The following is a 23,696-nucleotide window of genomic DNA, read 5'->3' as shown; positions in this document are numbered from 1 at the left end:
GCAAGTGCTGTGTGCTATTTCTGGGAATGGTGGGGAAGTCAGACCCCCCCCCAATCCACTGTGCAGTGTCAGAACATCATGCAAGGGACAAGAGGGGAGATTGTTCTGTCTGGCAAGCTTGTACTGAAAGATCAAATTACCAAGACACTGCATTCCATAATCCACATTTATATATACCTCAAAGTTAGTGAGATTTAAAAGTTCTTTTAACTCTACCTTGGAAATCATGGAACTTTAAAATTCCTATCTTTGGCTGGACTGTGCTGTCTGTGTGTCTGCATGACCAAATCACCAGTACTATTTAATTAAGCTGGTGTCAAAATGGGGCAGCTGGAGGATTTCCTTCAGAAAGTTGTCATTTTAGCTTGAAAAATTTTCCATATGGAGGCCCATAGATCTGGAATGTCAATAACAATACAGTACCTAAAGTTTTGGTATGTGTATGTGTGGGATTCTCTGTTTAGTGTCATCAGTTTCAAAGCTCAAAAAGTTGTGCAATTAACTGACAAATCATGATGCGGCTTAAAACCTAGAGCACAACTGTTTAGTTTTCTCATACTTGGAAAACACTTTCACTTTTTAAAACTCCTCCATTTTGTGTTTCAAGTTTTTGAATTAATGGAATAAAAGGAAAACAGAAAAAGAGCAATATATTTGACACAGTAAGCTATGTGAACAGATACTATGTGTAATTTCAACTGATACTACTACTACTACTACTACAGTACTGCTTTTTATCCAGAGTATCTCATGATCTATTGGTTGATCGTGGGGTGTCCCTGGTCGATCACAAGACCCCTATCTCCCCCCCTCAAAAAAAACCTCAACAACTTTGGCTGATAGTCCCCCCAAAAGCTCAACAACAGAAGTTTGGCCACAATAGATTTGAATTGTGAAGTAAATGTTGAGCATACTGGTGGGTTTAAGTTGGGGCTGTTTAGGACTACAGGGTAGGACTACAGCTTGTTTCTGTGATACACTGGTCTTCATTTGGTAGCACTTCAGTGGTATTTGAGTACTACTTGTAGTCCTGCTGAAGATGTCCATGCCATGCAGAATTTCTGTAGGTAACTGTAGTAAGAAATGGGGCATTCATTTCAGGACATTCCCTCCTACTCAATTTTTTAAGATTTCATTTACATCTTTTCTGTCCAGATGAACAGTTGTACATTTTGGAGGGGTTTCTGCATGTGACTGTAGGATATGTTAATTAGGTGATCACTTTATCCAGGGCAGCTGTCTACCAGCTCCATCTGGTATGCAGGCTGAGACCCCTACCTGCCCGCGGACTGTCTCACCAGAGTGGTGCATGCTCTGGTTATCTCCCACTTGGACTACTGCCATGCGCTCTACATGGGGCTACCTTTGAAGGTGACCCAGAAACTACAACTTAATCCAGAATGCGGTAGCTAGACTGGTGACAAGGAACGGCCGCCGAGACCATATAACACCGGTCCTGAAAGACCTACATTGGCTCCCAGTACGTTTCCGAGCACAATTCAAAGTGTGGTGCTGGACTTCCATACCATCTCTCCGGTTCCCACGGGGTAATTTATGAGGCTGTAAATGGGAGTATGCAGCCTCGGGAAGTCTTCCCGGGGGGGGGGGGGGTTTACAGGAAGATGCAGTCTCATCTGCAGATGCCTACCACTTCGACTTTGGAAGGAATGAGGGGCTGGGGGCACTGGATGGAAAGCCCCTGTGGGAGCCTGGATCTCCCGGGATGCTGATTCTACGAGCGAAAACAAGCTCCATGACAAGAGAAAGATTGGTTATAAGTCATGGACATGCTTCAGACAAGGAAAGAAGATTTATTCTGCTATTTATTCAGCCACTGAGAAAACAAAAGATAACAGAGGAATGTACCCAATAGCAAGAAATGGTATGTAACGGAGCGGAAGCGGGGAGCGAGAATTTTATAACTCTGCTTTACTGTGCCTTACAATTTACTTAACAAATCTCCCTTCTGAAGAACCGTAAACAACATTTATAAAGCAAGCGAGATCGGAAAGTGGGAAATTTATTGAATTAATATGGTTTCTTAAATATATAAACTGTGTGAATTGAAAATATAAATAATCAAAGTATGTATTCTTGGATTCGCTTGGAATGTGGTTAAAGATTCCTTAAAACATGGACATCAAAGAGAAGCAATCTCATTAGCGGCTGGAAACTTGTCAAGAAACTTCTGAGTTATGATGCAGTTATAATTTAGATTCCGCCATATTGGAGATAAAGCTGGCTACAATATTAGTCAAAGGGGGAGAGAGCCATAAATAAGACATTAGATGTGTGTTTATAGTTCTGACCTGGCAAAATCTCCCCTGAAAAGGCTATATTGAGTCCTGGATGCTTTTCATAAAGTGCATAAAGTACTCCAGCATCAATCCTGCTTTTGGTGCATGGGGAGACATACAGCTGTGGATTTGGCAATGTTTTAATGTCTTGCAACGGAAGTGCGAAATCAGAGATGAAATTGGGTAATGTGGTAAGAATACTAGTACTCCAGTGTTTCTTAAAGCTGTCAGTTTATTATCGTTGTAATGGAAAATAAAACACTTCTTTTAAAAACTGTGATGAGCCAGCATAACGATGATTGAAAGTGCTAGAAGAGGGACCCGACCCAGTGTTTAATGCGTCTGCCAACCACTGATGGAAACAACAAACATAGATGGGCCAGCTCACAGAAGGATCCATCTAATAATATAATAAGGCTCAGGTGCTTCATAAGGGGAGAAGAGGACCAGGACAATGCAAGGAATATTTGATGGTCCCAGACATTCTATATTTCCCATATGAAAAAAGTGTTGCACACAGTATCCACTAGGTTATCCCCTCTGCAAACATTCATGCAGTGGCAAAATACTTGCTTGAAAATTTAAACTGCATGAACAGAGTTTTATTTTAGTTGCTAAGATAAATAATTCACAGCTGTGAAGTAGGAAGAGCTTGCTAACCTTTAAAATGCTGCCCAGAACTTTAGCAAACCAATGAAAATGTGTCTTCCTCAACAACCTTGAATTATATATATATATATTGCTCGGTCCCAGCTCCTGCCCACCTAGCAGTTCGAAAGCACATCAAAGTGCAAGTAGATAAATAGGGACCGCTCCAGCGTTTTCGTGCGCTGCTCTGGTTCGCCAGAAGCAGCTTTGTCATGCTGGCCACATGACCCGGAAGCTGTCTGTGGACAAACGGCGGCTCCCTCGGCCTACAGAGTGAGATGAGCGCCGCAACCCCAGAGTCGGACACGAGGGTCTTGCGAAGCGCGCCATAGGAAACTTCATCTTGTGAGTCTCCATTGAAATCGCAAAATGTTTTCGTTTTGCGAGTTTTTTGTCTTGTGAGGCATTCGTCTAGCGAGGTACCACTGTATATATATATGCAGTTTTAACAAAAATTTAGGAAAATACATGCCTATATAAAAGGGATAATGTATCGATTTTCAGCATTTTAAAATTTGGTGTACCATTGGCAATTTCTATTGTATCAGTTTGGAACATTCATAACCCTCATTAGGTAGATCATGTATATCATGTTTCAATGTATTAGCTTAATAGGTGTTACAAGGATTTTATAAGGTATAGCGTTTTGACGCTTGTAATGGTGGAGGCTTTTTTTGTTACTGATGTTAAATGGGCAATCCTGTACCCTTTTAATTATGGCATGTCAGGGATGGGGAGCCTGTGGCCCTCAAGACGTTCCTGGACTTCAGCTCCCATCACCTTTGGCCTTGCTGGTTGGGATTGATGGGAGTTGTAGGCCAACAATATCTGAAGGCCACCATATTTGGAAATAGGGTGATAACAGACAACCAAGCTAAGGGATGAGAGTGAGAGCTGCAGTGGAATTTCATCTGAATGGGCTTGCTCGGGTTAATAGTGCTAATTTATTAATATTACTAACAATAAATGCAGGTAGGAATTGCAGACAAGTGGGAGTAGTCACGCCTTCTATGAAGACAGATTAATTCCCAGCTCAGACCATACCAATGCAAATGGGATGGCTAATCTCATTGCCATCCATCTTGCGGAAATGAATTCCATAGTTCGACTAGGAGAAGTACATTCTTTGTCCTTAATTTCCCACTGTTCAGCTTCATAGGCAAATGTTAGCATTGATCTAGAGTAGCTATGGCCAAACTTGGCCCTCCAGCTGTTTTGGGACTACTATTCCCATCATCCCTGACCACTGGTCCTGTTAGCTAGGGATGGTGGGTGTTGTATTCCAAAAACAGCTGGAGGGCCAAGTTTGGCCACCACTGATCTAGAAAGAGAAGCAGCCACGCTTAATTTTTATACATCTCGGTCATATCTCTTGGTCGCCTTTTCCAGTTGAGGAAAATGTTATCTGGAGCAACAGGGACACACGGGTATCACCACTAACTTTATCGGACAGAGTTGCTTCCGCCTAGCCCCCTGGTCACGCACAGGGTACAGTATATGTGAAGAGAGAGACCACCCAAGGAGATCGTTCACGTTCGATGCTCCCGCTGCAGCCGCCGCCAGGTGCCCGATGGCGCACCACGGCTGGCGAGGCTCCTTCGGGTTGTTGGAGGCAACTCCTGAGCCCATCCCTCCTGCTATGCAGTCAGGCGGGGAGTCACGAGAGAGCCGGGAGGACTGTTGACAGAGGCCGGCGACCTACTTACTGGAAATGCCGCTTGCAGAGGCGCAGCCGCGCCCCGCCCCGCCTCCTCCCCCCGCCTCGTCGCCAGGGCGTGGAGGCGCTATAAGAGCCGTTGCAGCCGCCTCCGCTTTCCGAGCCCTTTCCCGTCCCCGTCATCGCACCGGCTGAGCCCAAGCAGCCGCCTGCCTCTTCCTCGCCATCCGCGCGACACCAAGCCATCATGATCGTGGACAGCAGCCGCGACGAGCTGCCGGACGGCGGCGACGGCTCCATGAGCAGCCCTTTTAACCTGGCCTTTTTTTACGGAGCTTCTCCCCACTCCAGCGAGGGGAGCTGCTCGCCCACGCACTCCTCGCCGGGGTCCCCGGGGTCCGACTCGGGCCATAGTAGCGGCGGCGGCAGCGGCGACTTCGGCGCGAGGCGCTATTCCCGGCGCGGCGCGCGCTCAGCCGGGGAAGGTATACAGATTTCATACATCCGTCGCGCGCGCAGCTCGGGACGGAGGGATTTCTACGCCGCTTCTACGAAGCGGTCTTCTTGAAGTTGAGGCGAGGGGGCCGTTCAGAGGGTGGTGTCGCCGGACCGTCGCGTTTGGTATTCCGCCGCTTTTCCTTTCTTTTTAATGTGGTATATAAAGTCTCCTTTGCGCCTTGGCAAGCCGCTCTGGGCGGTGAGAGCGCTCATGCTCCGCGGCACTTCGGTTTTCTGGGTGGCCTTTGGGCTAGGAGAGAAAAAGGGGGCTACTGCTGTCAGTGCAAGACTGCAGCGGGGGGGGGGGGCACACCCGGCGGCACTTAAAATCCCAGAAGGACTCTGGCAACAGTATGTTCTTTTAAAGCTTGACAAATTTTCCTTGGAAAGGGTGAACCCGGATTAAATGACGGGCGAGAGAGAGAGTGTGTGTGTTTGTTTGTGTGTATGCATATGCATGCATATCCCACCAGGTCCTAATAAAGCAAAGACGGTTACAAAAACAAATAATACCATTCCACCCTCAAAACCGTATAGATGTTGATGCCAATTGCGTTGCATGGCCGTTTTGGAAAACTTGGAACAGTTGAGTTTCCAGCATTGCAGAGGGTTGGACTAGATGACCCTCGGGGGGCTTTCGAACTATACAGTTCTATGATTCTATGAGCTCGGATCCTGCAATGCACACCTGTCTGGAAACCCAGTACTGTATCATAGTCTCCTTCAGGGGGCTACTTTCTGAGTTCCTTTGTCTGCCGCCGTGTAGCCTCAGCGCTGTTGTAAAAGGTAAAGGTAAAGGGACCCCTGACCATTAGGTCCAGTCGTGACTGGCTCTGGGGTTGCGCGCTCATCTCGCATTATTGGCTGAGGGAGCCGGCGTATAGCTTCCAGGTCATGGGGCCAGCATGACAAAGTCGCTTCTGGCAAACAAGAGCAGCACATGGAAAGGCTGTTTACCTTCCCGCTGTAGCGGTTCCTATTTATCTACTTGCATTTTGAAATGCTTTCGAACTGCTAGGTTGGCAGGAGCTGGGACCGAGCAATGGGAGCTCACCCCGTCACAGGGATTCGAACCGCTGACCTTCTGATCAGCAAGCCCTAGGCTCAGTGGTTTAACCCACAGCGCCACCTGTTGTAAAGGATGGCTTTTTTGGTTAGGCACTAATTAGCCGTTCCGAACTGCATGGGTTCCTGTTTGTATGTTGCTGCAACATATGCAACCGCACAGCTCAAAGTGCCTCGTTCTGATTTGCAAGTTAGTGCAGAGTTGCTTGTTATTGGTAGGCAAGGAGAGCACTTTGCACGCGAGTGTGCGCACAGACACACACACAAAGAGAAAGCACGTCAGTGGCTGAAAAGGTGAAGAAATACACACAAGTATTTCAGTATGCCCAAGCATAATGTGGGAAGTGACCATTACTGTAAACCAGTCTAGGCTCCACCATTGAATGTGTTCTCGGCTCCATAATGAAAAAGGTGGATTTTTAGTGTGGTAAACATATGTCCAAAGTCACCTTGAGTTTCCTATCTCAGGTTGCAGTACACTTTGCACCTGCACATCCCCCAGTGCTGCTCTGTTGATGAAAGGGTTTTATGAAGGTTGTGGAAGGTGTTTTTTGGTGCTTATTGTGAGATCAGTCCCGTTCATTCTTGAGTGCTACGTCCACACGTCATTGGCATCAAAATGCAACTCCCCCCCATTGGTCTAGATTCACCCTTTGCATGGGATATCCAATAAATGAAAGAAACTTGTTGCCATCAACCCGTTTGCAATACAGTATCTGAACAATGCAGTTGTAAAAGCCACCTCAAGAAGCACTCTTTCCCTCTTTCCCCAATTTCACAACATGGCAGGCTGCTGAAGTGCCAGCAGTTTGTATCCATTTCATGAAGAAACTGAAAAATTGTAGTTAAGGCGTCTTGCATCAGTTAGTTTGGAAATCACCAGCATTTTCAGGTATGAAATGTCCTTAAGCTTTTAGGTAGAAAGCAGCGTGTAAGCAGGATGCTACAGTCATGCAAATTAATGTGGGTTTGTGGGGAGTTTATCCTATTGACCCTTTGCAGTGAGTTAGAATCTTCTGTCAATTATTTCTTGCGTGTGTGTGTTCAGGAAGTGCAAATTTGCAAAATTCTAGCTTGTATTGACTTTTCGTTATGGTTGTTTAAATCTCAATAATATTTGCTGTATTACTGAGAGAGAAATCAAATAGTTTGATAAGCACATCAGTGTGATTTGCAAATATAGAGCAGTTAAAACTGCAGGCACTTGAAGATAAAATAGATACTGGAAGATAAAATAGATTAGTGTGGTTCCCCCAATTTAACTGGAAAAGAAAATGGCTAAGTGTGGTAACTTTTCTGAAATGACTTGTATTCAGGCTTTTGAATCTTATATCACTTCAATGAAAGTTGAAAGTTTTGTATGGATTTGCTAACACAATTCATTGTGTAGAAAGATTTCACTTTTTTTGTACAACATGTTGTGTGGAGTGAACAAGGACAAAGCTATCTATACCAAATATAAATAGACAGAGAGGCACAATTTATTTAAACAATGTAATATTTTTTATTTCCAAATAGTGCTTCTTATAGCTGAAATTGCTTTTGTTTCTTATGCACCTTTTGCTGTTGAAATGGTACACAATTAAGAACCTCAGTTGTCTTTATATATAATTTCATGGTGTTTTTAGTGCAGAAGTTGCTTCCACAAATTTTCTTTCATTTGGGAATTATATTAAAAGGTAGCATAACAATATCTGTTGTGTGTATCTTCATAATATTAAAACAGTGTGATTATTTTATTTCTCTGGCCAATTCGATCTTTTTCCATAAGAAAACTATTGTTGTACTATATTTTTTATTTTACATTGGTTTGCACTTTCTATAAATATTAATCTGAAGTATTTTATTAATTGAAGTATTTTGTTTTGTTTTTGATTGCTTTAACAATATTTTCTCAAGTAGGCACAAATTCTGTCTTGAAGGATACAATATAAGGCAATTTAATAAGGGACAATTAATTGCTTTAACTAGGCATACCTGCAAAGAAGAAATCATTTGCCCATAAATTGGGGTGTGTGTTTTTTTCTAGACAGAAATTCCAGTTCTCCAGCAATTGGCTTTTCAGATTATTTAAATGTCGTATAAACTGCAGTACTTCTATATATAAACTTGGAAGGGTTTGTACTTTTTAAAATGAAGTCACAACTTCTCTCTTGGATAGTATTACATTGTAGTTTCCTCTTTTCACTTCTGTTTTTTCACCTTCAAAGTAGACTATGTTAAAAGGAATGATGACATAAGAGAATGAATGTAATATTTGCAGTTCATTTCTTTGGTTGCACATTTTCTTGGACAAGCAGTTTCATTATGGAGGTGACAGGCACAAGTAATTCTGAAAATTCATTCACGTAAAACCATGTTAAAGCTAACATATCCTTTATATGCACTGGTGTCTCCCCGCTTCTAACCTTTCTTTCAAATTCAGGGCAGGGGGGCAGTGAGAGAAGTTTCTTTTGTGTTTGTGACAACAAAGCTGACAAAATATATTTTGTACATGCTTTTAAGGTTTTGTGTAATTAATTTAGGATTACCTATGTTTCTTAGCTAAGATTATGTACAAATCCACCCTCTCTTAAAAAACTCAATATTCTGTTTAATTGTTATCAGTGTTTTTATTTTATTTCTCATTGTTTGTGTCTCAACAGTTGAGCAACGTATGGGGGGAGGAAAGCAACAAAGAGGACCTTTTCAAGGTGTTCGTGTGAAAAACTCGGTGAAAGAGCTGCTGTTGCACCTCAGAAACAGCAAGCAGATGTCCTCAGACCATGGTGCAGATGAATTAAAGGTGCAGAACATTACTTTTCTTTTAAAATAATTTTATTCAGAATCATAAATGGCACAGTCTCTCATCTTTTAAAATATCAGTAGCGTACAACTGTATACAGGGCATAATTAGTGTATGGAATTCATTTCTGTGAGGTAGGGTAATGGCAGCTAGCTTGCCTGCCTTTGAAAAAAGGAAATTTGTTGTGCCTCGATTTGTCAGTGAATATGAGATTTGATAGCTAAAAATGGAATGTAATGGAAGTATGGCAGATGCTGGAATTATAAAACTAGCACTTTCTGCAGTTCTGTTGGTGAGCAAACATTCTACTAGGTAGAGCTTTGGTCTGATCTAAAATGGCAATTCTTATTTTCTTAATCAGCGATTCTTTGTTTTGTTTTTCCTGTGAACTTTACCCCTCCCCCTTCTGCATGGTTGAACTTTAAATTTTATATCATTTGTTTTAGTCTTTTAAAATTGAAAATCAGCCTTGGCAGAAAGTCAGCATATAAATGCTGCTTCTTCTTCTTCTTCTTCTTCTTCTTCTTCTTCTTCTTCTTCTTCTTCTTCTTCTTCTTCTTCTTCTTCTTCTTCTTCTTCTTCTTCTTCTTCTTCTTCTTTTTATGGCTTGTGCTGTTTTAGCTACATAAGGGCCAGCAGTTGCACAGTAAATTCATTATTGATATATACGAAAAAAGCTTAAAACAGCAATATAAAATTTTCTTTATTTAGGGTCCTCTTGATATAGCAGTTCTGCGTACCATTTTAAGCATGTATCTGTAGGTGCTACAGATTTTAGAATTAGCAAGTTCTACAAACTTATTCATACATTCCTTGAATTGTCTTGCAAATATATAACTGTATGATTAAGCTATAATGACAAAACAACATCATCTGGAAATATTTAAGATTCTGAGAATGCATATACTTTTGTGATATTACTGGCTCATTCACAGAGGTAATGCTTTCCAAACAAAGTAAGAATCAGAGATCAGTTTGGAATAACAATATTTTCAGAAATTACCTGCACACATGCAAATTTTTCAGTCAGCTACACTTCACATTTATGAGTAAAATATTGAAATGCTTGGAAGATTAACTGTAAAAGCTATTATCCCGCCACATTTTGTTTTGTTAAAATTATCCTGTACCATACTGGAGTAGGCTAGTAGATAACATAGCAGGTTGAAACTCCTAGTGAGTTTGCTTGGCTTTGCTTGGATGAAGCAGAATACATTGTAAAAGCTGTAACTAATAATGGAGTCCTAATGGAGTAAAGCTCGTTGAGTTCCATGGGTCTTACTTCCAGGTAAAGTTATAAAGGATTGCAGTCTGAATCGGATGGGTTTCTTCTCAAAACGTTCCTGAAAATATCTAGAGTGTACTAATTTTTCAGAACATTTTAATGTGATTTTAGAACTTAATAATTAATAGAACATTAGAAAAAGTTAGCATTGTTCCTCATTAGAGCTGCCTTAAGACTTGGAGAGAATGTTTTCACTATATTCTAAATAATTCTATTTTTTATTTTTTTAAAAAACAGGTACAAGGAGGATTACCAAATTATGACCCATACACAGGTACCGTGTTTTACTTATACCCTTTAAGTACTTTAGATGTGTTAGTATTTAGAAAAGCATACTTGAAAAGCAGGGTACAAACTGAAATTTAGCATTTTTTTTCTTTTTTCCATTAGAGTTGAAGAATATATTGACTAATGGTCGAAAAAGAAAAGCTCATGACTCATTTCCAGATGTATCCTGTTATAAAAGAACAGCTCCTTTCCAACCTCACCTCCTGGTATGTATTTTTTATAGTCATTGCTCACATTGAAACACATTTCTCACCTGCCCGGGATCATTCAAAATCTGCATGCTCTTATTTTACAGACACCTCCACAGACACCAACATCAATGGATAGCAACATGGAGGATGCCCATATGAATGATCCCAAACAAGACAGCAGTTGTGATATGCTGCAGAACATTATGAATATTAAGAATGAATCCTGCCCAGTTTCTTTGAACACAGTGCAAGTGAGCTGGCTTCACACCATGACTGATCCTAACTCTCCAGGGGAACAGTATCAAGAGATGGTTGGGGCGCAAGCTTTATCACCTCCCCAAAGGTACCAAGCATTTCAAGCAAGCAGCCCCTCACAGATGATGGAGCTACCCCAGAATTATCAGTTTTCTTCCACACAGACCCAGAACTTGTCTCAGCATTACAATCCCCTTATGGATTGCAGACCGCACTCCACTAGCAGCCAGTCCTCTGACTATCAGCATGTTTTTGAAAGCCAAGAACTGCAGTACTGTCCCACTCAAAGCTTTGCTTCTCTCTTAAGTGATTCAGAAGGGTCGGACATCTCTGCCCCCCTCCCTCAACCACTTCCTCAGCAAAGTGATGTCAGCAGCCACCCTCAGAATTTCAGTCAGCTACCCAGTAATTTCTGCGGTGCTCTTGAAGAACATGGCTTACCATTGGCTACTTCAAATATATCTGTGCAACATCAGGGTATCGTCAGGAACACAGCACAGCTGGGCAAATCGTTCTTCCAGTGGCAAGTGGAACAGGAAGAAAGCAAACTGGCCAACATCTCTCAAGATCAAATTCTTGCCAAAGACGCTGATGGTGACACGTGAGTATTGTTCATGTTGTTAACCAGTACTAAAATGGAGATGATATGCTAGCAATAAGACACCTTTCTCATGAATTGTCAATTATTCTATTGTGCATTAAAAATAATATGTCACACAGACTTCTATGCCTGCCTTTCAAAATGTGATTAAATTGAGGTGTGCATTCAACAGTGTAATGATATATGGTATTCCTTGCAGTCTGCAAGTTCCATAAGTTATTTGGGGTTTAGGATATTTTTAAGGGAAGGGATTTTCACAACACCTTAAACACATGTGCTTTTTCAATATTAAAAAGGAAACAAACACAGTATTTATTCCCCACAGGTTTCTCCACATTGCAGTTGCCCAGGGGCGCCGAGCAGTTTCCTATGTGTTGGCAAGAAAGATGGTAGCCCTACACATGCTGGATATTAAAGAACACAATGGCCAGGTGAGGCTCTCAGCGGAACTGGCTCCCACTGCACATTTCCAAGACTTAATGCAAAACACCTTTGAACGCCTGTTTATATTAACCTCAAAGGTTAACATGCAGGCTAATTTATAACGGTGGCCTTAGAAGTACATTGGGCAAGCTGCACTCTGAAATGGTTGTAGCTTATTGGGAATATTTCATTATACTTAGGTGATTGCTATTTTCTGGTAGGATTTTGGTGAACATCTTGTTTTTCATTCTCATAGAGTGCCCTGCAGGTGGCTGTGGCTGCAAACCAGCACCTCATTGTACAGGACTTGGTTAGCCTTGGGGCGCAAGTGAACACAACAGATTGCTGGGGTAGGACGCCTTTGCATGTGTGCGCTGAAAAGGGGCATGCACAAGTCCTTCAGGTAAGCGGCCAGAGCTGAATCTTCCAACTATCTCCCTTTCTCCTGACATGTAGCATGTACAGTAAAGATCCAATATATATATATATGCCTTTCCTTTGGTGCCTCTAGTACTTGGGGGTTATACTAATACTAATGCTTTAGAATCTTGTAAATGACTGCTAAGGCGCTAGTATTCCATTACATGTTATGACCTGTGGAACATGCCACTCCCCAACTCACACGGCAGCTGCCGTAAGTTCTTACCACATCCTGTTCTCCCCACAATAGGAGGAGTGTAGCTGAACACGGAAAGGTAGTTTTTACCCCTAGAAGTGGCTGTGTGTGGTAATACTATGTGGATCCTGTAGCACAGTTCTGTCCACACCCCAAAAGTAAGGAAGTTGAGCAAAGAAAGAGTGTTAAAGAAATTTTATTGGAGGAAGCTGTTTCTGCAGAATGCTAAGAAAGACTTTGTTGTTGTTTAGTTGTTTAGTCGTGTCCGATTCTTCGTGACCCCATGTTCATGAAGAGGAATATATGGTATTCCTTCCTATAGGAATATATGGCATTCCTTCCTATAGTGAAGACTTAGGCTTCACTATAACTAATTCTGTTTACAAAAAACAGTTTACAAAGGGATTGAATATTTTTTTAAAAATCTGTGAGCCTTAGTTCTACTAATCTGCATGACTGTGGAATGCTATCTCAGTAGATTTACTGAGTGAATAATATTGATTAAAATAATCTTTTTAATATTTGTTGGAAGCCGCCCAGAGTGGCTGGGGAAACCCAGCCGGATGGGTGGGGTATTATTATTATTATTATTATTATTATTATTATTATTATTATTATTATTATCTAAAGAATCTAAAATAATTTGTGGAGGTTTCAGTTACCTTTTTGCATAGTTGTACAGGGTTAACGTATGCTCTCATTTCACACCTACAGGCAATTGAGAAAGGAGCCATTGTAAGCAACCAATACATAGACTGGGAGGCAACAAATTATGATGGTGAGTAGCCAAGAGTCCCCTTTCTGTGTTGTGTTAGGCAAAAAGCTTAATAAAAACATGCTGAATTTGTTGTTGCTGCTTCTTAGGCCCTTGGATTTCATATGGAATATTTTACAGGAATATCTTACTATTGACATCCACTTCAAAACAGAAAAATGCAAAGCAACATTTGGAGCAGGGGAAGGCGATCAGGGCCCTTACTAAACACTTTAAGCTGGTGAAATACTCATTCATATTTGATCCTACACTTGATGCTCTCCATTTCATCAATAACAAATCAGAACCTGTTCCACTGTGTTGGGAATACAAGGCAGCTGGACATGATGGTAGCAGGATGACTGCCCCATGTAACTTAAGTCAAAGAATTGTGTGCCACTGTCAGGAGAGAAATCAAAAATCATAACTACCCATCGAAACCTGTGAATATCTTTTATTCTTTTCTTATTTTGGACAGCAGTATCTGGTAAACCTGAACTATATTTTTGTTAAGGGTATCTACACATGGAAAGGCTTTTCAAAAATACGTATGCTTAATTTTACATCTTCAAGTTGCCAAGCAACTTTACCTTAGTTCTTTCTCTAAAGCAATGTTGGAAACAGGTTAAAAATCCTTTAAGGACTTGCATTGCAAACAAACAAACAGCAGTTGAAACCTGGCTTACTAGTATTGACTAAAGTTTTTGAGTCAGTTATTGGAAAAGGGAGTCACTCAAAACAGTGTTGCTGTTTTTTAAAGAATTGCTCACTTGTTGTGTTTCATTTTTAGGTTTGACAGCATTGCACTGTGCAGTGGTGGCCCATAATGCTGTGGTACATGACATAGAGAGCCAGCAATCACCTCACACTCCCGAGGTCCAGGAATTAAGGTTGAAAGGCAAGAGGTTGGCAGACACCATCAAATTTCTGATTGAGATGCGGGCCTCTGTTGAAGCCAGAGTAAGTACAGCAAGAAAATCATGGTAACAAGCCCAGATTTGTGTCAGTGACTTGAGTCACATACTATTTTTTTTAAAGCTTCAGACAGTCTTCCTCAGCCTCCAGATGTCTTGGGCTATTATCAGCCCTTGTCAGTAGACATGTGTAGGATAGGAGTATACATTCCATTAAATTAATGGAACTAACATTGAACTGAGGCTGCAATTCTAAGCATAGGTAAAGGTAAAGGGACCCCTGACCATTAGGTCTAGTCGCGGACGACTCTAGGGTTGTGGCGCTCATCTCGCTTTATTGGCTGAGGGAGCCGGCGTACAGCTTCCGGGTCATGTGGCCAGCATGACTAAGCCACTTCTGGCGAACCAGAGCAGCGCACGGAAACACCGTTTACCTTCCCGCTGGAGTGGTACCTATTCTACTTGCACTTTGACGTGCTTTTGAACTGCTAGGTTGGCAGGAGCTGGGACTGAGCAACGGGAGCTCACCCCGCCGCAGGGATTCAAACCACCGACCTTCTGATCGGCAAGCCCTAGGCTCAGTGGTTTAACCCAAAGCGCCACCCGTATCCCAGAATTCTAAGCATACTTGGAAGTAAACCTCATTGAAACTACTGGGGCTTATTTCTGAGTAAACATGCTTGAATTGGTTTGCGTCTCAGTAATTTAATTGGGATTTCATCATGGGTGAAATGGGTGAAACTCTTGCTGGGTTGTGCAAACACTGATAAATCCAGCAGTAGACTGAAAACTAGGTTCTCTTGGGAGTCGAAGCTTGAATTACTTGGTCTTAATTATTCTAGAGTCATTGTGTCCCAATAGATACCACAAGAGGAGATAAAGGTTCCAAACTTCAAATCCCACCCCAGCCTTGAATCATTAGGTGCCCCTGTTATCCCCTAGATTCATCTTCTGTCTGTAAAATGGAAATATTGGTGGCTACCTCTGAAGTTGTAGGGACAAATAAAAGAAACTATGTAGTAGAGCAGTTTATGTTTTCATGTAATTTTTTGGGGGGAGGGGCATTTTGTAAGTGGTTCAGTGCTTATTGTGTAAAATTAACTAGGCTTCTCCCCATCTGCTTGGACAGGATCGTAAAAGTGGCCGTTCTGCCCTTCACTTAGCAGCGGAAGAAGCAAATGTGGAACTCCTTCGTTTGTTTTTAGAGCTGCCCACTTGCCTTTCTTTTATCAATGCCAAGGTATGTTCCTGTTGAGCCAGCAGTAGAGATTAGCATAAAGCACTGTGTCTAATTCAGCATGTAGCTGCTAGAAGGAACAAAGCGTCCTGCATATACATTTTTTTTTAAAGAATAATGGTCTTTCTTTCATACCTCATCCAGGCATATAATGGGAACACTGCACTCCATGTAGCTGCCAGCTTGCAGCATCGGGTGAGTCAGCTGGATGCAGTTCGCTTGTTGATGCGGAAGGGAGCTGATCCAAGTGCCAGGAACTTGGAAAATGAGCAGCCGGTTCACCTAGTACCTGATGGCCCTGTAGGAGTTGAGGTAAGAGATCCAACTAGCTGGAGCTCTTTTGAAGTGTAGTGGGTGGTAATGAGGAGGGGCAGCTCTGCAGTTTTGGCATCTTTCAGTCTCTCTCTCTCTCTCTCTCTCTCTCTCTCTCTCTCTCTCTCTCTCTCTCTCTCTCTCTCTCTCCCGCCCCCTTAAGTTCAGTCTTCACATTTCCATATCTGTTTGCCTTAAAAAACAACAACATCCGCATCAAAACTCATCACCATTTTAGTGCAAATTTCTCCTAATATGACTATTTGTGTGATGAAAGTTTCCTGGTATAATATATATATATATATATATTTATATATATTTTTCACTAATGCATGCATTTTATGAATTTCAAAGGGTAACTGTATTTCAATTTGCACACTGCAAATTAGGCAGGTTCACATTAAAATCCAAACTGAGCTGAAATCCTCCCCTATTCCTAGATAGTCAGTTCATACTTTATTTTAAAGAAGAGACTCTTGCTTTGAGAGTGTAATGTTCGGTTCTTTCTAATTATTGAGTTCTGTTGCTTATTTCCCTAAATGCCAAATATGCAACTTTTGAAAGTGAACATTTTTTTCTTTCAAGTTACAGAGCATGGGTAATTTCAGCAGACTGTAAAAAAGATGTTGAGCGACTAAAAATAAAAAATATGTGTGGTATCAACATAATTATGCACATAGAATCATAGATTTGTGTAGTTGGAAGGGAGTGTGAGGGCCATCTAGTCCAACCCCCATAGTGCAGGAATCTTTTGTCCAATGTGGGGCTCGAACCCATGACCTTTAGATTAAGAGTCTCATGCTCTACTGACTGAGCTTTTCCAATCTGTAAAGCTGCTGATGTAAACACCAGTCTTTTGAGCTTGGGTTGATTATTTACCTGAATAATCCTTTCAAGGAGTTTGATACCCTGTACGTTTCTTAGAAACTGCGTCATGGGCAGGTCAGTAAACAGCTAAACTATTATAATCCTGTTGACTTGACTCACTGTACCGCTGTGGTGATGAAATCTAGCTTTTATACTATCAGAATTTATCTGGAAACCTAGTGGGATAGATAGCTTTGTTGATTTCAGTTGATGTGTAACTGTCCGCCTGGTACTTGACATGTTTCCTTGGAAGTTAAGTCTCCTCACGTTCAATGAGAATTAGGTCTTAGTACAGTGGTGCCCCGCAAGACGAATTTAATTCGTTCTGTGAGTCAATTCATTTTGCGAAAAATTCGTCTTGCGAATCCCATAGGAATGCATTGAAATTTTTTTTTTGCCCATAGGAACACATTAATTTAATTTCAATGCATTCCTATGGGAAACTGTGATTTGCTAGACGAATTTTTCACAAAATGAATTTGTCTTGCGAGGCAACCTCCAATTGCAAAACCCATTCGTCTAGCGAAAAATTTGTCTAGCAGAGCATTCGTCTAGCGAGCTACCACTGTAGATGTATTTGGAACTGTAGTGTGTTTTTTCATAACGTCAGAATCAGTGAACGTTGATAACCCATTGCTTCTCCTTTGTTCTCTAGATAAGACGGGTCTTGAAAGGAAAAACGACTCAGCAGAGATCACCAGTCTATTAAGTTCCATGAGTGAATGATGACCTACGCTCGCTGTCAGTTAGGCAGCCGATGTTACTGTAAATAGACCATTTGTCCAGTGGAGGCAAATGTTAGTTGTTTCTATGAAACAAAAATATCTTGTTTACTATTATATAGTGGGTTAATAACAACACTTCTGAACCAGATGGGAATGTTTCATACCCAGGTAGTTTGGATCAGTCTGAGCTGGTCCATTTAACTGACTTCACAACTGTAGTGTAACAAATATCAGGCAAGAATAATTGTTACTTTTCAAAAAGAAACTTAAACACTCTAGAGCTGTTGTTCATTACATGAAACATAAGCTTTTTAAGAATACTAACATAACATTTTGCAAGTAAACATTTATATCATACATGTTTTATTTTATGCAGTACCATGTATAGGATGCTTTGTGATTTTCAAATTGTAATAGTATGTTGCAGTTTGATACAGGACAAAACCATTTTTTAACTTTTAAATTTGAGAATTCTGTGTAGAATTCAGTAAAGTTTTTATAAGCATTTAATGGCTTTTATAGGTATGTTTTTGTTGAGGGAGCTGATAACCTGTGGAGTCACCTTGCAGACTAATAAAAGAAGGGAACATTTATCATCTCCAGTTCCCAGCAACAGTTTATGAAAACTATAAAAAGAAAAGAAAACATTTTGGACTGGGTTCCCCCACCCCCATTTTTAAGTTATTCTCTTTACATTTAATTGGAATAACATTTTATTTTAATACCATTATTTATTTTCCACTTCTTATTTCAGAGTTATTTCAGAGTTTCTAGCTTAATAAGAAGCATTTATAGAGAGGTTAAAGTTGGTTCTCCATCTGTGCATTTCAGATAAGAGATTAAGCATGTTCTTGAGTATATTAGTAACTGAGTTTGCAAATGACACCAAATTAGTTTGAATGAAGAACTCCAAACGGGCAAGAAAATGACAAATGAGATTCAGTGTAATTGTCAAGTGATTTACACTTGGGCAAAAAGATCCCATTTCACATATTCCCTGATGGGATCTAAACTAGCTAACCTCAAAGTAAATTGTAAAGAAGTCTTGGCATTGTGATGGATAGCTCAATAAAAATGTCCCATCAGCCTTTGCAGACAGCATGTCCAGTGGTCAGGGATGATGGGAGGTGGAAACTTCATCTTCAGAATGTCAGTTGCCTGGAAAGAAACAGGGGTGTGGGTATCATTGCTTCATGCCCTGGATATGACCTTCCCAGAGGCATATGCCTGACGATGGTTAGAAATAGGGTGCTGGACTACATGAACCCTTGGGAAGATCCATCAGGGTTTGTCTTATGTTCATATGCTGAAATTGTCTCTCTGTTTTTGAATTGAGAAAAGTCTTTCTCAGGGCTTTGCAGAAATTTAATTCCATTGTATTGGTTTTACCTCATAGGTATCGTAGGCAGTCAAGTATTAATGTTTTAAGAATGGTAGTAACTATTTTTTTTTGTTGTTGACAGTTTTCAGATTAGTACTTCAGATAATGTAGATAAAACATATTAAATGCATCTATATAGTTATTTGCTTATAAAATTATGCAGCATGCTTTTAAGTCTACTCCCTCTGTACATTTACTGTTTCCTGAGTGACTATTCTGCATTGCATATCTTTTCCATAGTTATTCTGATCATATTGTTTGACCAAGTATGTCTTGTAGACAAATAATTGGAGAAATGTTATCTCCAAAGCAGAGCTTATTCTTGTAATATCTGATACACATTTTGGAATAAAGTTGTTTAATCAGTAGCATTGGTATCTCATGATTTGCCTGACTGTTTTGCTGATATCCAGGCCTCCTTAAGGGTACAAGTTCAATGATCTGGGCTTTTTGACATAACATTGAACAAGTAACTCTTCCTTTTCCAAGTGATAACAAAGGTTGTCTATAATCTGGTAGATGAACAGAGCATTTAGGAATTGGTACAGAACAGCACCTTGAGAGTCTCAGTGTCCCCCCCTTCCCCTTCTTAAATTCCAAAATTGTAGTCCTTGAGGATGTATCTTGAAAATATGTAGTCAATGCTTCACAGAATCTTAAAAAACCCCGGTTGCCAAGCAAGATTCCTGATGGCTAGTCGGCAGAGTTATTGTATATATGCAGACATGATTAACAGAATAAGTAATGCAAAATCAGTAAGTACATATACAGTGGTGCCTCGACTTATGAATTTAATCCGTTCCGAAGGCACCTTCGTAGGTTGAAAAATTCGTAAGTAGAAAAGTGCCATTGGAAATGCAATTTCCCATAGGAATGCATTGGAAACGGAAAAATTTATAAGTTGAAGCAACCCAATCTAAAAATTCGTAAGTTGAAAAAACCCTATCTAAAACCGCCGCGGTTTCCGTTTGGATGTCGAGAAATTCATAAGCGTGCGGCCATTTGCCCCATTTGTAAGTCGAAAAATTCGGTTGTCGAGTTGTTTGTAAGTCGAGGTACCACTGTACAGTTCAGTTTGATGAACGTATTTCAATCATATCAATTTATAACAGCTTTGCACTGTTTCAACAACTGGAGAAGCTCCTTTAGTGCCATTTAATTGGCAGCGCGACAACTGTTTCATACTAGTGCACAGGTCCATTGTTTTGATCCCAAGCTGGAGACTTCGGCCCCTCTTCCACCAAAGAAGATTCCTACCAATCGGCTATTCTTACCATGCATCGTCGTACACAGGAAGCTATCTTAAGCATCATCGGATCCAATCCCTTGCCCTGAAAAAGTATTTACCACACCAATACTGGACCTTTCTGGGAAAACCTTCCCATGAAGAAAATGCTACAATGTCCCTGTGCTATTTATTCCATTGTCTAAGGATAAAATAGGATTTAAAAGTTTCCCTAACGTCTAACATAAAGATACTTTCCTATAATAAAAACCTCTTACCCTATTCTTAGTGGCAACAGAGCACAAAACATTTCATCTGGAAAGCAACTGTTTAAATATTTACACTCTTATCATGCCTCCCTTTAATCTTTATTTCTGTAGGCCTCATTCACTTCTGACCTATGTCCCAGTTAAACTAAAATACTTGAGCCTAAGAAGAGCCTTCTGGATCAGGCCAGTGGCCCATCTTGTTTAATGTTCCATTTTCACAGTGGCCAACCAGATGTCTGTGGGAAACCTGCAAGCAGTTTCCCTTGCAGAACTACAATTCCCAGCATTCTTAACAAACTTGAGTTCCCAGGATTCCATGCCTGGGTGGGCAGGATAAGTGCTTTAAATGTATGATGTGGATGCAAAAGCACAATTTGAATAGTTTTTCACAGTGGAGCCTTGCATAGCTGCCAAGTTTTCCCTTTCTCGCGAGGAAGCCTATTCAGCATAAAAGAAAATCCCTTTAAAAAAGGGATAACTTGGCAGCTATGGAGCCTTGTTAGAGCTGTCTACCTGTTATAGTTCCATACCTTGTTCATAATATTATTCTGGTAGATTAATTGTTTCAGATTCTGATGTCTTCAGATGTGGCAGAGCAGGCTGAGCCCTATAAGGAAACAGCAGCTTTTGATCTTATTATTTCTTAGATTTCTTGCCTGTCCTCGTGGGTGGGTAAGAAATGTAATAAATAATATGACATGCCTTTTGCTTTCCCAAATTATGAGCATCAGGACATGGCCTGAAGGAAAATTGTGCAGGTTGGATGTAAGTGACCAAATGGCAGGCCACCTGGAAATTCCGCATGCACTGCTGTGTATTCCATTGTGTAGGAATAGATGTGAATATATATATATATATATATATATATATATATATATATATATATATATATATATATATATGACCCAGGTGGCGCTGTGGGTTAAACCACAGAGTCTAGGGCTTGCTGATCAGAAGGTCGGCGGTTCGAATTCCTGCAACGGGGTGAGCTCCCGTTGCTTGGTCCCAGCTCCTGCCCACCTAGCAGTTCGAAAGCACATCAAAGTGCAAGTAGATAAATGGGTACCACTCCGGCAGGAAGGTAAACGGCGTTTCCGTGTGCTGCTCTGGTTTGCCAGAAGCAGCTCTGTCATGCTGGCCACATGACCCGGAAGCTGCGGACAAACGCCGGCTCCCTCGGCCTATAGAGTGAAATAAGCGGCGCAACCCCAGAGTCGGACACGACTGGACCTGATGGTCAGGGGCCCCTTTACCTGCAATCCCATGCCCTCTTTCCTCACTTGCACATACATAAATTGAACTAACATTCCAGGGAAGGTTGCCGAATCATAAATGTAAAGAAAAAAACCTTGTTCAGAGAAACAGTAGGCTCCTCCCCCCAAGTCTTTTACACCGAATGAAGTCTTCTATCAAGTTCAAACCTTAACGACCTTGCAGTTGGATCCATTCTGCAGATTGTGATCTCATCTTTTCTAGCATGTGCCTGTACATTAGCCCAAATTAAGCTCTAATTAACAGGAGTACTTCTGCTTGTTAGTGGAGGCATAGGAGGATTATCAGCAGGCGAAGTGCTTTTGCACTCAACGCCTCCCTGACTCACACATTCCATGCTGGAGAGAGAGCCAGGTATTGAGATGAACTGCGAGTGAAGCCCATCCCCCTCCCCGTCCCGGGGGGGGGCAGACTAGGAAGGATCATGGGCGTAGACAGGGGGGCAGGAGGGGGCAGCTGCCCCCCCTAGAAGCAAAAAATTATTGTATTTTACAGACCATAACCAGCACTTTCCCCCTCCCCAAACTGAAGTGGAAAGGGCTTTGCTTTAGCAAGAGCAGCTCTCCACTTGCTGGGGGCGGGGGCAGGAACACAGCTGTAACAAAATAACAAAACAAAATAAAATAAACAAATAAAATAAAATAAACAAATGTAACAAAATAAATAAAGCAAAGTGGCTACCCATACTTAAGCAGTTAAGACAATGGAGCAGAATATCCCTTCAGGCAAGGTTCACCCTATTCACCCTATTGTTCTTCAGTGGGAGCTGTTAATGAGCATTCAGGGATCGCATTAACAGTTCTATTGGCGATTTAATGAGGGTGCAGAGGATTCAATTTGACTAAGGTGGCCCTGCAAGGCTAAAAGGAAGTGAATAAGAAAGGGGGGGGTGCTGTAGCTTTGATAGACACAGTGATGTTTATAAAAAGCAGTGGTGTTCCAGTCTGCCCCTCCTCCTGCATCTGTATACTGTAAATCAGGGGTGGCCACCTCCCAAGAGACTCTGATCTACTCACAGAGTTAAAAACTGGGAGTGATCTACCCCCTTTGGGGGGGTTTAGGTCAAAGCTGTTGAGTTTTTTTAAGGAAGGGAAGCCCTGTTTTGGGGGGTTTAGGTCAAACTTGTTGAGCTTCTTTTAGGAGGGAGGGAGGCCCATTTTTGTTTAGGGCTTCAGGTCATAGTTCAGCTTTTTTTAGGGAGGAGGAAAATTTTGGGTGAGCTTTTTTTTAGGGGTGCCAGTGATCTAGCAGTGATCTACCACAGACATCCAGTGATCTACTGGTAGATCACAATCTACCTGTTGGACAAGCCTGCTGTAAATCAAGCAGAGAGAAAGCTGCTTACAAGGCTCCTGTACAGGTGTACCGGTATCTTCCTCTTGCTGCAGACTTCCAGCATCACAGCGTCACCCAGAGGCACCCACAAATATGAGTTATCCCTCTCTCTATTTCTTCCTTCCTTTCCTCCCTCTTCCATCCTCAATAAAATACTGGGGGGGGGGGCAGATAAGCCCCACATAGAAAGCCCATCAACATGGGGGGGGATGACTCTTTAAAATACAGTGTTTACCAGTAATTGGGGGGGGGGCACCTAGGCCTCTAGGAGTTGGCTGCTATGCCTAGGACAATTCAAGAAAGCAGAATGATGCATATGCTATGGTAATATATCAATAGAATCATGGAATTGTAGTCGGAAGGGACCACAAGGGTCATCTAGTACAACCCCCTGCAATGCAGGAATTTTTCCCCAATGTGGGGTTTGAACCCACAACATGGTTGAAATATTATGCTGATATGCAGCAACGCCTCAGAGCCATCGTGACTGTGGCCGTCTTGCCTCGCCCTCGCCCACCCTGCCACCCCCTCTCCCTTGCCCGACCCTCCCGTCCTCTTGCTGCAGAGTTCCAGCATCACAGCATCACCCAGAGGCACCCACGAATATGAGTTATCCCTCTCTCTATTCTTCCTTCCTTCCCTCCCTCTTCCATCCTTAATAAAATACTGGGGGGGGCAGATAAGCCCCACATAGAAAGCCCATCAACATGGGGGGGTGACTCTTTCAAATACGGTATTTAACAGTAATTGGGGGGGAGAGGCACCTAGGCCTCTAGGAGTTGGCTGCTATGCCTAG

The 23,696-nt window shown here is 41.6% G+C and overlaps 1 protein-coding gene and 1 long non-coding RNA gene across 3 annotated transcripts in view; one reads left to right on the top strand and one right to left on the bottom strand.

The window, feature by feature from the left end:
* NFKBIZ (NFKB inhibitor zeta) overlaps positions 1 to 19,167 on the top strand; it is a 38,415-nt gene extending 19,248 nt beyond the window's left edge. The window contains exons 1-12 of one of the 2 annotated variants that reach the window (XM_035115107.2): positions 4,751 to 5,087; positions 8,811 to 8,950; positions 10,473 to 10,509; positions 10,626 to 10,729; positions 10,819 to 11,570; positions 11,896 to 12,001; positions 12,250 to 12,396; positions 13,324 to 13,387; positions 14,154 to 14,323; positions 15,407 to 15,517; positions 15,659 to 15,826; positions 17,349 to 19,167. In XM_035115107.2, coding sequence (XP_034970998.1) covers positions 4,850 to 5,087; positions 8,811 to 8,950; positions 10,473 to 10,509; positions 10,626 to 10,729; positions 10,819 to 11,570; positions 11,896 to 12,001; positions 12,250 to 12,396; positions 13,324 to 13,387; positions 14,154 to 14,323; positions 15,407 to 15,517; positions 15,659 to 15,826; positions 17,349 to 17,402 — 2,091 coding nt within the window. In that variant the 5' untranslated portion in view covers positions 4,751 to 4,849 and the 3' untranslated portion in view covers positions 17,403 to 19,167. Of the gene's footprint in view, positions 1 to 4,750; positions 5,088 to 8,810; positions 8,951 to 10,472; positions 10,510 to 10,625; positions 10,730 to 10,818; positions 11,571 to 11,895; positions 12,002 to 12,249; positions 12,397 to 13,323; positions 13,388 to 14,153; positions 14,324 to 15,406; positions 15,518 to 15,658; positions 15,827 to 17,348 lie in introns of those variants that run through there. The other variant, XM_060273707.1, reaches the window with a different exon arrangement.
* Positions 5,682 to 6,260, bottom strand: LOC132592005 (uncharacterized). Its single transcript, XR_009557493.1, has 2 exons — positions 6,230 to 6,260; positions 5,682 to 5,874 (listed from the first exon to the last, which is right to left on the bottom strand). It is a non-coding gene; the product is annotated as an uncharacterized LOC132592005 (long non-coding RNA).
* Positions 19,168 to 23,696: the final 4,529 nt, after the last annotated feature.

This window comes from Zootoca vivipara, chromosome 4 (assembly GCF_963506605.1).
Source record: "Zootoca vivipara chromosome 4, rZooViv1.1, whole genome shotgun sequence".
Taxonomy (NCBI): Eukaryota; Metazoa; Chordata; class Lepidosauria; order Squamata; family Lacertidae; genus Zootoca; species Zootoca vivipara.
Note: the sequence above shows the minus strand (reverse complement) of the source record. Positions and strands in the feature narration are given on the sequence as shown.